General features: G+C 35.2%; 1 protein-coding gene across 4 annotated transcripts in view; it reads right to left on the bottom strand.

Annotated features, from left to right (window-relative positions):
• Window positions 1-4,966, bottom strand: part of Rnls (renalase, FAD dependent amine oxidase) — a 430,557-nt gene extending 425,591 nt beyond the window's left edge. Inside the window, exons 1-2 of one of the 4 annotated variants that reach the window (XM_026408972.2) lie at window positions 4,143-4,966; window positions 287-392 (exon numbers count right to left, since the gene is read on the bottom strand). In XM_026408972.2, coding sequence (XP_026264757.1) covers window positions 287-392; window positions 4,143-4,260 — 224 coding nt within the window. In that variant the 5' untranslated portion in view covers window positions 4,261-4,966. The remainder of the gene's footprint in view (window positions 1-286; window positions 393-4,142) is intronic. The other 3 variants (XM_026408975.2, XM_026408973.2, XM_026408976.2) reach the window with 3 other exon arrangements.
• Between the last annotated feature and the right edge of the window lie 9,311 nt (window positions 4,967-14,277).

The raw sequence follows: 14,277 nt of genomic DNA, 5'->3' as shown, positions 1-14,277 counted from the left end.
GATATTTTCCCTCTTCCTCAACACTAACAACAGTTATTATTATTATTTAGCCCTTTATTTGTTCTAAATATAATCTCACCTAATCTTCACAATAACCCTGTGAGGGCAGTGTTTTGCAGTTTCCTACTTTACTCAAGTGAACATTTTACAGCTAATTTCATTAACAATGACATATCATAATCATTTCTACAAGTGGCATTTTTAAAGTACATTAAAAATAAATGATTTGTGTCCTTTTATAGCATACAACTGCTAAAACTGATTCCACCACTTGCAACTAACTTACGTTTGGTGTTTTTTGGCATAATGAGGAGTGCAGGTGATATACTGAGCACCCAAATCAGCTGTGCACTGTGAATTATGAGGACTGCTGGCAGTTGTCATTCTTCCCCCTTGAATTAATCCACAGGAAAATGTCAGTGCATTAGAAAGAGCTTTTTGAAGTAATGCAATTCATCCCAGATTACCCCAAATGAATTTCTTTACAAATGTGTTTTTGAAAATTGTTCTTAAGCTCTATTGAAATATAGAGGATAATTAGAAATTATTTTGAAAATGTATACTCCAATAGAATAGAAAATATCAATGACACCTTCAAACTTCTAGAGACATATGAGTTGCCCAAACTGAATCAGAAGGACATACACAATTTAAACAGATCAATTTCAAGCAATGAAATAGGTGCCATCAAAAGCCTACTAACAAGGAAAAGCCCAGGACCAGATGGATTCTCAGCTGAGTCTACCAGAATCTAAGAAGAATTAATATCAATACTCCTCAAATTATTCCATGAAATAGAAAAGGAGGGAACCCTTCCGAACACATTCTATGAGGCTAGTGTCACCCTGATACCTAAGCCAGTCAAAGACACACCAAGGAAAGAAAACTTCAGACCAATAGCCCTTATGAACATAGATGCAAAAATTCTCAATAAAATTTTGGCAAATCCCATAAAAACATATTTAAAAGATAGTGAACAATGATCAAGTGGGGTTCATTCCAAAGATGCAAGGTTGGCTCAACATATGTAATTCATCATATCAATAGACTTAAAAATAAAAATCATATGATCATCTCAACAGATGCAGAAAGAGCATTTTATAAAACAACAGTTATTATTAATTAGCCCTTTATTTGTTCTACATATAATCTCACCTAATCTTCTCAACAACCCTGTGAAAAACTAAGGATAGTAGGAATATACTTCAACATTGTAAAAGCTATCTATGTTAAGCCCAAGGCCAATATCATCCTAAATAGAGAAAAATTGGAAGAATTCTCTCTAAAAACTGGAACAAAACAGGGATGCCCTCTTTCACCAGTTCTATTCAACATAGTCCTGGAAACTTTAGCCAGAGAAATTAGACAGAAAAAAGAAATGAAAGGGATATGAATAGGAAAAGAAAAACTCAAACTATCACTGTTTGCTGATGACATGATTCTATACTTACAGGATACAAAAAAATGTACCAGCAAAACTTCTGGAATTAATAAATGAATTCAGCAAAGTAGCAGGATATAAAATCAATACCCATAAATCAAATGCATTTCTATTCATCAGTGATGAATCCTCTGAAAGAGAAGTTAGAAAAACTACCCCATTCACAGTAACCTAAAAAAATACTTGGGAATTAATCTAACAAAAGAGGAGAAAGATTTATACAATGAAAACTACAGAACACTAAAGAAAGAAATTGAAGAAGACAGAAGCTTAGAAGGTGGAAAGATCTCACATGTTCTTGATATGCAGAATTAATATTGTCAAAAACTCCATACTACCAAAAGCATTATAGGGAATTAATGCAATTCCAATTAAAATTCCAATGACATTCCTCATAGAAATAGAAAAAGCAATCACGAAATTCATTTGAAAAAATAAAAGACCAAGAATAGCCAAAACAATCCTTAGCAAGAAGAGTGAAGCAAGAGACATCACAATACCAGACCTTAAACTATACTACAGAACAATAGTAATAAAAATGGCATGGTACTGGCACCAAAATAGACATGTAGACCAATAGTACAGAACAGAGGACACAAAGACAAACCCACATAAATACAGTTATCTCATACTAGGCAAAGTCGCCAAAAACATATATTGAAGAAAAGATAGCTTCTTCAACAAATGGTGCTGGAAAAACTGGAAATCCATCTGCAGCAAAATTAAATTGAACTGCTAACTCTCACCATGCACAAAACTCAACTCAAAGTAGAAAAAAGACCTAGGAATTAGACCAGAGACTCTGCACCTAATAGAAGAAAAAGTAGGCTCAAATATTCATCATGTTGGATTAGGTCCTGACTTCCTTAACCAGACTCCTAAAGCATAAGAAATAAAATCAAGAATCAATAAATGGGATGAATTCAAACTAAAAAACTTCTCAGCAAAGGAAATATTCAATAATGTGAAGAGAGAGCCTACAGAGTAGGACAATATCTTTATTACACACACATCAGACAGAGTACTAATTTCCAGGATATATAAGGAGCTCAAAAAACTTAACACACACACACACACACACACACACACACACACACCAAAACAAACAAAGAAACAACAACAACAACAAACACCCAAATAACCCAATCAATAAAGTGGGCCAAGGAACTGGACGTTTCTCAGAAGAAGATATACAGTCGATCAACAAATATATGATAAAATGTTCAAAATCTCTAGTAATTAGATAAATGTAAATCAAAACAAAACTACTCTAATATTTCATCTCACTCCAGTCAGAATGTCAATTATCAAGAAAACAAGCAACAATAAGTGTTGGCAAGGATGTGGGGGGAAATGTACACTCATACATTGCTGGTGGCACTGCAAATTGGTGCAACCACTCTGGAAAGCAGTATGGAGATTCCTTAGAAAACTTGGAGTGGAACCACCATTTGACCCACCTATCCCACTCCTTGGTCTATACCCAAAAGGCTTAAAATCAGAATACTATAGTGATTGCAGGCACATCAATGTTTATAGTAGCTCCATTCATAATAGCTAAATTGTGGAACCATTCTAAATGTCCTTCAATAGGTGAATGGATAAAGAAATTGTGGTGCATTTACACAATGGAATATTACTCAACATTAAAAGAGAATAAAATTATGGCATTTGCAGGTAAATGGATGGAGTTGGAGAATATCATGCTAAACAAAGTTAAGTCCATCCCCCCAAAACCAAAAGCCACCTGTTTTCTATGAAAAGTGCATGCTGATCCATAATGAGGTGTAGGACATGGGAAGAATGGAAGAACTTTGGATAGGGCAAAGGGGAAGAAACAAGGGAGGGGAAATGAGGGTAGGAAAGTTGGTGGAATGAGATGGGACATCATTGCCCTAGGTACATGTATGATTGCACCAGAGGTGTGACTACACGTGTACAACCAACAAATGAAAAGTTGTGCTCCATTTGTGTACTATGAATTGAAATGCATTCTGCTGTCATGCATAACTAATTATAACAAATTTTAAAAATTAAGTAATAAAGCTATTGACTGCAAAACAAAATTATTTTTAAGTTGAAATCTTTGTCACCTAACATTATCATAAGGAAGTTAACAGATAATTTGGTCATTAAGAGATTTTGTTTTTAAGTAGGGAGGAGTAAGGAAAGGAGTTGAGTACCTGTAGCAGTGTCTCCCACTTCCTAGTGCATACAGTTAACTTGAATACAAGGAATGAATGGAGGTTTGGGATGGATAAATAAAATGATGAAAAGCCAGAATGGCAGAATCAGGGGAGCCGTTTCTTTCACACTGTCAAGAGTCCAGAGAATGACAGCATTTTGAAAACTAGGTTTTTGAAAGGCATGGTCAATGGGCAGCCACTTGGGGAAGCTCAGAATCTGGGGAAAGCTGCAATGGCAGGCAGGTAAAGGCAAAAGTCCATTTATTAGAAACCGGGTAGGCGCCCGCTTTGCGAACTCCTAGAGGGCGCCTCCCAGGCCACCCCAGCAGGCCTAACTGGGCAGCATCAGCAGAAGCCGGCCCCGGGAATGACAGCCCCTTCCCGGTCAGGCCGGCTCCGGAACACGGGAAGTGTCCGGTCACGTGACATGGCGCCCACTGCGCAGGAGCGGCCACCCGGAGTGCTGGAGCTGAGAGCTCACGCCTTTCCCAGGTTTGGGCCGACAGGCAACCCACCTGAGTCCTCAGCCTTGTCCCACACGGCGAGGTACAGAGGACCGGAAACGACCTTCCTCAGGAGCGCTGCGCACAAGCTTCCGGTCAGCCCGGCGCCCACGATCAGCACGCGCGCCATGGGGGAGTGCGCCGCGAGCCTGAGCGGCCGATTCCGCGTCAGCACTCTGCCTGCCCGGGCTCCTTAGGTCGCCGGCCTGTGACCCCGGCGGTCCCACCTCCCGGCCTGCAGAGGGCGGAGAAGATGTGGCAGGAGCGAGAAGCGAGTCGGCTCTGGAGGAGGCCGCGGAGAACCCGGGTTTTCCACGCACTGAGCCGCCTGACAACCACAGGCTGGCCCCGCCGCCCAAGTTCAGAACAGCCGCTTCCCCTTAGTCCAGAAAAGCGTGAGAACCCGTCTCGCCACAGGGCTGGTGTGGACTACAGCGGAAAAACTGCACAGCCTTGCCAAAGGGTGACCCATTACCTACTGCGGTCTTTACTGCTTTCCTATTCTAGATCAAAAGCGGAGAGAGGGAACACAGCGGCGGTGGCAGGACAAGCTTTCCTCTGAGGCTGTATAGCCACCATTCATGTAGAAAAGGATTTGCAGTCAGGGAGAGATTTCACTTTCACCCAGAGGCGTTGTGCAAGTTACATAACCTTCCTGACCTGAATTTCTGCATCTGTGAAATTCGGTAGTGGTATATCCCTTCCAAAATTAAATAGATTAAAGACGTTTGGTCCGCTAGACAAATGTGGATCCCTCCTCTCTTAATATTAAGTTGTGACAGAACACATTCCATTAGCTCCAAGGGATGCAAGAATGATTAAGAAAAGGATTCCTGCATTCATTACCTCTCCTCCCCTCCCGACAATGTCCTGTAAGTTCTCAAAGAAAAAAACAAAAAAGGAATGAGAAATCTGAACTGTTAAAGAAGGAATTTGCAGGTAAATTATTACCTTAGGAAAAGCTATTAAAACAGAATGACAGAACTAAAAGTTAACAATGGTAACCGATTTGAGTGAAAATATTTAAAATTTAGAGTTTCACTTAATGTCCACATCAGGAAAAAAAACTGCCTGAAATTGGTGAATGATTAATGTTATGTATATATAATAAAAGAACTAGAAGAAACTATGGATGAACAGATGTAGCCTAAGGAGATAGATATTTCAAGCAAAAAAGGTAAAAGACGGAATTGAATAGAAAAACAATTATTTACAACTTCTATATTCAAAATAATGAAATGTGTATTAATACATGAAAGGCGAAAGTTTAATATCCCTATTATATAGTCTTATAAACAATAAAAAAGAAAATGTTCATAAATTAATAGAATTATTGATTTTTTTAAATAAAAGAGCCCACATTTAACTTTTGTACATTCAAATGCAAATTAAAATGATTTTTTATTTGCTAGAGTTCCTTTTTTAAAAAAATGCTAAATGTTTACATTTGGCAAGGAGAGAGCAAAATATATACTGATATATTACTGATGAAAATATAATTGATGAATTTTCTGGAGTAGAGTTTGATAATGCACAGGCATACTTGTTTTATTGTAATTTGCTGTTATTTCTTTTTTCTTTCTTTCTTTCTTTTTTAAACAAATTGAAGATTTGTGTTAATCCTACATTGAGCAAAGTCTATTGGCACCATTTTTCCAACTTTAGGATTAGCCTTTTTCTGCAATAAGGTTTTTTTTTTAATTAAAGCATATCTTTTATTTAAACATAATGCTATTATTGTACACTTGAACTATAGTATAAACATAATTTTTATATGCACTGGGAAACCAAAAATATTCGTAACTCGCTTTTTTGTGATATTTATCTTATTGCAGTAATATGAAACATAACCCACAATATATCCAAGGTGTGTCTGTATCAAAACTCTGTAATCTCAGTGACTCAGGAGGCTGATACAATGGGATCACAAGTTCAAAGCCAGACCCAGCAACTTAGTGAGGCCCTAAGCAGCTTTGTAAGATCTTGTCTCAAAAGATAAGAAAAGTTGGAGTTGTAGCTCAGTGGTTAAATGCCCCTGGGTTCAATCCTCAGTACAAAAACAAAAACAACAACAACAAAAAAAAACCTAAAAATTGTATTCATTAAATGAGACATTTATCTAATGCATAGGTGTACATTAGGATTTATATATATATAATGCAATGTTATTAACAACATTAATAAATGGAATAAATAGAAGGTTGATTAGATTATGGCTACCTATATGTCTGTATAAATCCAATAAAAACATGATTTTTGAATTTGTAAGGTTGTATGGGAAACTGCTTAATATATAATACTGAAAAATAAAAGGTTATAAAAACATAGTATCATCCCAGGCTTTATAATATAAACATACATATACACAATAAAGGAGAGGAGGCACATGTATTTCCATTAATTTCAAGTGTACTATAAAGACCAAATATTTGTAATCATAATTTTCTTAATATACAAAACTAATATGCTAGAAAGAATAAGATAATAAACCACTTCCTTAAAGTTGCTTATAGCCTATTTTGAGAGATTATTCTGTAATTAAAAGCTTATAATGAGATTCACAGTTATAAAATGCCTTAAAATCTCAAAATTGTTTAACTGGAAAGGACAGTTAAGGTTGTCTATTCTAACTGCCCCCTGTCACTATCATTTTACAAGTTAAATACACTAAGTTTAAAGGAGTTTGCCCAAGGTTACACAGCATGTCAGTCGTTTGCCAGGGCAGGTCTTCATGATCCTTTGAATCTGCTCTCCTACTTTAAAAAAAATATTGGTTCTTTTTAGTTATACATGACAGTAGAGTCCATTTTGATAAACTTGTACAAGCATGGAATATATTATTCTAATAGGGCCCCAGTCTTGTGAATGTACACAATGGTGGAACTTACTGTGATGTATTCATATATGTACATAAGAAAGTTATATCACATTCTTTATACTGTCTTTCCTGTGCCTATCCCCACTCCCTTCCCTTCATTCCCCTTTGTCCAATCCTCTGAACTTCTATTCTTCCTGTTTCCCCATTATTATGGGTTATCTTCCATGTATCAGAGAAAACATTTTCTGGGGATTAGCTTATTTCACTTATCATGATAGTCTCCAGATCTATCCATTTACTGGCAAATGCTATAAAATCATTTTTCTTTTTGCCTGAGTAATATTCCATTGTGTGTGTATATATATGATATGTATATATATATATCACAATTTTTTTTATCTGTTGATGGGCAAATTAAAGTTTTTAATGCTCATTTTTTTTTAGAGAGAGAGAGAGAGAGAATTTTTTTTAATATTTATTTTTTAGTTTTTTCGGCGGACACAACATCTTTGTTTGTATGTGGTACTGAGGATTGCACCCAGGCTGCACGCATGCCAGGTGAGCGCGCTACCGCTTGAGCCACATCCCCAGCCCCAAATGCTCATTTTTTTAATTGCTCGAGATGTGGAACATTTTTTTAAATACATTTGACCATTTGTATTTCTTCTTCTGTGAACTACCTATTCAGTTCCTTTGCCCGGTTATTGATTGGGTTATTTGGTTTTTGGTGTTAAGTTTTTTGAGTTCTTTATATATACTTGAGATTAGTGCTCCGAGATGCACTTGGCAAAGATTTTCTTCCATTTTGTAGGCTCTCTATTCATGCTCTTGTTTCCTTTATTGTGAAGAAGCTTTTAGTTTGATGCCATCCCATTTGTTGATTCTTGATTATATTTCTTGAGCTTTAGGAGTCTTGTTAAGGAAGCTGTTTCCAAGCCAATATGTTGGAGTGTTGGGCCTACATTTTTTTTCTAGTAGGTGCAGGGTTTCTAGACTAATACCTAAGTCTTTGATCCAGTTTGAGTCAAGTTTTGTACAGGGTGAGAGATAGAAGTTCAATTTCATTCTACTACATATGAATTTCCAGTTTTCCCAGCACCATTTGTTGAGGAGACTATCTTTTCTCCAATGTACATTTTTGGTACCTTCATCTAGTATGAGACAATTCTATTCTATTCCATTGGACTTCATGCCTGATTTGGTACCAACACCATGTTGTTTTTATTACTATAGCTCTGTCTGTAGTAAGTCTGGAATTGTGGTGCCCTCCTGTTTCACCTTTTCCACTAAGGATCACTTTGGCTATTCTTGGTCTCTTATTTTTCCAAATGAATTTTCATGGTTACTTCTTCTATTTCTATGAAGAATGTCATTGGGATTTTAATAGGAATTGCATTAAATCTGTATAGTGCTTTTGGTAGTATGGCAATTTTGACAATATTATTTTCTGTGTATCTAAGAACTTGGGAGATCTTTTCACCTTTTAAAGTCTTCTTCAGTTTCTTTCTTTAGTGTTTTGTAGTTTTCATTGTTGGTCTTTCATGTCTTTGTTAGATTGATTTCCAAGGTTTTTGTGGGGTTTTTTTGAGGTTATTGTAAATGGTATAGTTTTCCTAATTTCTTTCTCAGATGATTCATCATTGGTATATAGGAACAGAATTGATTTATGGAATTAATTTTGTATCCTGCTACTTTGATGAATTTATTCATGAGTTCTAGACATTATCTATGGTACAGTGTTTTGGGTCTTCTAAATAAAGGATCCTGTCACCAGCAAACAGCCAATAGTTTGAGCTCTTCTTTTCCTATTTGCATTTCTTTAGTTTCTTTCTTTTTTTTCTAATTGCTCTGGCAAGTGTTTCAAAGACTATGTTGAATAGAAGTGATAAAAGAGGGCATCCCTATCTTGTTCCAGTTTTTAGAGGGAATGCTTTCAGTTTTTCTCCATGATGTTGGCCTTGGGTTTAATGTATGTAGCTTTTACAATGTTGAGGTATGTACCTACAACACCTATTTTTCCTAGTGCTTAAACACAAATGGATGCTGTATTTTATCTAATACTTTTTCTGCATCTATTGAGATAAACATGTGATTCATGTCTTCAAGTCTATTTGTGTGCTGAATTTCCTTTTATTGATTTCTGTATGTCAACCAGCCTTGCATCTCTGGAATGAAACCTACTTGATCATGGTGTACTATCTTTTTAATGTGTTTTTGTATGCAAATTGCCAGTAATTTATTGAGGATTTTTGCATCTATGTTCATCAAAGACATTGGTTCGAAGTTTTCTTTCCTTGATGTGACTGTCTGGTTTTAGTATCAGGGTAATACTAGCTTCACAGAATGAGTTTTGAAGGGTTTCCTACTTTTCTATTTTATGGAATACTTTAAGAAGGATTGGTGTTAGTTCTTCTTTAAAGGTCTGGTAGTACTCCACTGAGAATCTATCTGGCCCCTGGCTTTTCTTTGTTAGTTGCTGTGCTGGTCTTTTCCATCATCTCTTGCTTCCTCTTTTCTATTCCTTGATCATTTTGGTCAACCAGACTTCTATAGCATCTTCCATAGTATCTTTCATCCTTAAAATCTGTCATTCTTTGGAACTTTCTGGCCATTCCTCCATTATCTTTAATCCAATTCCATCAAATTATACAACAGAAAAGTTGTCCAAATACACTTCCACCAGCAATGTGTTAAAGTGCATGGGAACATTATTTTCACCATTCTCTTGCCAACTGAGGACATTTCGCATTTTGAAAAGTAATTTCCAACAAATTAATTCATTACTTGAGCTCAATAAATCATTAATTTTTACCCAAATATTTACAGTAGCTTTGCCTTCTTTATTCCGAAACTCTGTTCTACACCCACCCTCTAGATCATTCACTATTGTCCTCTTAACTTCATACAGAATTAGGTTCCACTGCATTAAATCAGCATAAAAAATATTCAGTAATATTTTCCGAACCATGTTTATATCTTATCTTGGTATCTTCATATGTCCTGTGCTATTGCTAAACTGAATTACTCTCTGTTCCCTGAACAAATCTTCAGATTTTCCACTTAAACCGTGTTTATGCTGGTCTCTGAGTACAAAGCATTCTTCTTTGACTCCTGTTTGAAATTTGTATTAATCCTTCAGTCTTATTTTCTTTCTTCTTATGATTAACAGCATGCTCTTTTAAATCAGTTAACCAGAATTTGGGATTGTTGTGGCCATAGCACAGGTGTAGACTTGGTGGCTTGTGAGTTCTCAATACACCCAACTTCCAGAATAGGTACACCTTGGCCTAGAGTTATAGGTATAGGGTAGTGGGTTCATGGTTGGTGACTGGCAATAGTGTGTATTTCCAGGAATGAATAGGTCATCTAAAGAATGTTAGAACTGCAAAATAGCTGGGACAGTTGCTTGCTCTGTTATTTACTCTTCCTAGTTGCCTTACTTTTGTCCTGAACTTTTTTGCTTTTCCTGATATTTTCAAGGCTGTCACCCTCTTGTCACTTAAGTTCAGTTTAGAAGTCACCTAAAAGAGGTTTTCTCTACCCACTTGACCTAAAATAGCCACCATTATAATGACTATGTCATTAACTTGTTTTAATTTCTTCATATTACTCAGTCACTTTTAGAAATTATTTTTGCTTTTTTACTTGTTTATTTATGTATTTATTTATTTTTCCCACTAGCATTTAAGAACCAACAAAGCAAAAACATTTTCATATTCAATACAGTATCACTGGAAACTAGAATCAATGTTAGAATTCTTGAGACTATGAAAGTTCACTGTTTGCCTACAAGGTACACAAGACTTTTGAGGATACTTACAGCAAGATAGTCTGGATGGAAATCCTCTTGGATGATTTCAGAATTTAAATACCCTTTCACAGAGAATGCTTTTTTTATGGTAGAATAGGACTGAATAACATTAAACATGCCAGTCAGCAAAGAATACTTAATTTTGTGGTGCACAGCTTACTCTGTCATCATTTAACTGTTCTTGATAACTTGAACAACCATCAATAGCATATTTTAACAGTTTATAGGTGTCATAAAACCAAGAGCTCTATTTTAGATGACAAAATAAAAATTTAAAGATTTCAACAGGTTGCCCATAAAACAATTTAACCAAAAGACAGTTGTATAAGCATATTCAGTCTTAACTTTATGTCTAGAAAATAATTTTACAGAATCAGGAAGAGAGCACTTAGAATTTCAGTTAACCCTAAACTAATTACATAAGTTAACAGTATAATTGAGCTGCCAAGATACAAAGCACATATGAATCTAAATGTAAACAAATGAATTATAAGGTGCAGAACTAGAGAGGTAATAGTTGCACACAATTTATACTGGTCAGACCATATCTAGACTATCATGTTCTGTAGTATTGGGTTCCAGATTTTAAAATGATAGTTCAGAAACTGAGGTTACCCCACCTCCCCTCCTGCCACCAAAAAATGTAACTAGCATAATAAACTGGTTTAAAGTTATTTGGTAAAGATGATAGAGACTTCTAGCCTAGAAACAACCTGGGCGAACATGAAAATTATCTTCAGGTAAGATAAGACTATGGGAGAAAAATAATTGAATATTCTCCATATAATAAAATCAATTGAAATAATTATAAGAAATCAGATTCTGGTTTTATTCTAAGCACATATTTAAGGAATAATTTTAGGTAGACACACCTAAAAATGAAATTGATTTCCTTAGGAAGTAGCTGTTCAACTGGGAAGTCTATGAACAAAAACTGGATGCACAAGGAATAAGAGAGGTCACAAAAGAACTGAAGCATTGAATTAGACCAGCAGTCCTCAGACTGAGGTACATGTAAGTAGATGAAGATTTTCTAAATGAGGAAGTCAATTTCCAGATATTCGGCTGCCTACGGGACTTTTTATTATTGTCTGTAAAAGGCCTTATGGTCAAGCTCATTCTTTCCCACCATCTCTTTTACAACTGCTTTTTAAAACAAATTTATGGAAGAAAGACCTGTCTCTGATTTCTTTTTAATCTCATTATGGTGCATCAAATTAGGGAGCAAAAACTTCTGATTTTTAAAACAAGGGACAATTTCAAACATTAACAATGATATTGAGAAAATATATTATTCCAATGACAGAATTTCAAATCTTTCTGGGTTAGTTGGTGTTAAATTCTTTGATTTTAGCAAAGGTAAAAGAGAACCTAATAGAATGGGCAACTAAAAAATTATTAAGAAGTTTTCCACAATATTCTCATTTTAATTTTGTCTTCCAGTACAATATTCTTTTTTAAACTTCTCTATGACTCTGGTTAGAAACCTTTGCTAAAAGAAATACAATCTATGACTACTTTGAAGACATAATACGTTGGACATCTAAAATCCACAATAGCAGAGAGAGGTATGCCATAATATTTTTCATTGTTGCATGTTGTACCTAGAGTCAAATTAATTATTTTAAGAGGAGAAGCTAAAGAAAACAATTTCCAAGTCACCTTTTAGGAAATTATAATTATAGATTGATGTTGTTAACAATACATATATTTTATATCTTCATGTTGTGTTAAGTACTTTTGCTAACTAGATAATCATTTTTACAAAAATCACTCTTTATAATTTTAGCTACCTGTATTTTAGTGCTCTGGTACAAAACTACATCTTATGTATCACTTTCATCTTTGATTACCTTATGAAAATTTGCCTCGAAGACAAGCAAAGCATCAATAACTGGTTCATGGAGTAGTGTTTGACAAGATGGCTAGCATGAATGGAAAATTATGGTGAGTGACTTAAGCTAAAGAATAATTTCTTGTTGCACTAGGTACAAGGTGTACAAGTCAAAGTAATGTTTTAATTTAGTAGCAGTGATTACTTCTATTATATCTTATGTTAACTTAATAAATAACTCATATCTAATCTATCCAATATAAAACATTAGAAAAGTTAATGGGATATTTTATATTCTTTTTCTTTGTAAACAAACAACAGTAATCAAAACAGTGTGCTACTGGCATAAAGAAGACATATAGACCAATGGAATAAACTAGAAAGCCCAGAAATAAACCCTTGAATATGTAAGCAAATGATTTTTGACAAGGGTGCCAATATCATTCAATGGAGGAAAAGACAGTGTTTTAGATGTATGGTTATGATTCTAGGAAACCTGGATGTTCACATGTAAAACAATGAAGGTGTTTGCCTTACACTATGTCCTAAAATTTAACCAAAGTAGATTAAAGACTGAAATCTAAGAACTAAAGTTATAAAATTCTTAGAGGAAAACAGGGGGAAAGCTTTATGTCATTTCATCTGGCAATAATTTCTTCTATGACACCAAAAGTACAAACAACAATAACAAAAATATAGATAAGCTGGACTTCATCAAAATTTTTAAAATTTATGCATTAAAGAAAATTATCAACAGAATGAAAAGGCAATCTATGGAATGGGAGAATATACTTGTAATTATATACCTAATATGGGATTGATGTATAGAATATTCAAAGAACTCCTGAGTCAAGAACAAAATACAAACAACTCAACTAGAGAGAAATCTTGAATAGGTATTTTCCCCAAAGAAGGTACAAATATAAGCACAAGAAAAAGTGTTCAACATCACTAGTTATTAGGAAAATGTAAGACAAAAACTCAATGAAATCCCCATTTCATATTCATTAGTATGACCATTAAAACAACAAAACCCAGAAAATAACAAGTGTCAGTGTGGATGTGGGAAAATTGAAATATTTGTCTATGGTTGGCTAGAAAGTAGTATGATACAGCTACTGTGGAAAACAGTAGAACATTTTCTTAAAAAATTAAAGATAAAATTAATAGTATAACCCATCAATTCCATATTTAAATGTTGTTATGGTTTAGATGTGAGGTGTCCCCTAAAATCTTACATGTGAGACAATGCAAGAAGTTATAGAGAAGAAATGATTGGGTCACCAGAGGCTTAACCCAACCAGTGAATTAATTACCTAATGGGATTAACTGAGTGGTAATGAAGGCAGGTGGGGTGTGGCTAGAGGAGCTGGGGCATTAGAGATATGGCTTTGGGGTATGTATTTTCAATCTGGCAAATGGAGTGTCTCTACTTTCCGATCATCATGTAAACTGCTTCCCTCTGCCACACTCTTCTGTCATGATGCCCTGCCTACCTAACCCTGAGGAATGGAGCCAACTGTCTGTGGACTGAGACCTCTGAATCCGTGAGCCCTCAAATAAACTCTTCTTCCTCTACAGTTGTTCTCATCAGGTCTTTTTAGTCACAACAGCAAAAATGCTGACTAAAACAAGTGAATACTCAAAAGACTTGAAAACAGGGAACTCAGTTATTTGTATAACT

This window comes from Urocitellus parryii, chromosome 5, assembly GCF_045843805.1.
Source record: "Urocitellus parryii isolate mUroPar1 chromosome 5, mUroPar1.hap1, whole genome shotgun sequence".
NCBI lineage: Eukaryota > Metazoa > Chordata > Mammalia > Rodentia > Sciuridae > Urocitellus > Urocitellus parryii.
The sequence above is the reverse complement of the archived record's forward strand: the minus strand, read 5'-3'. Positions and strand labels throughout refer to the sequence as shown.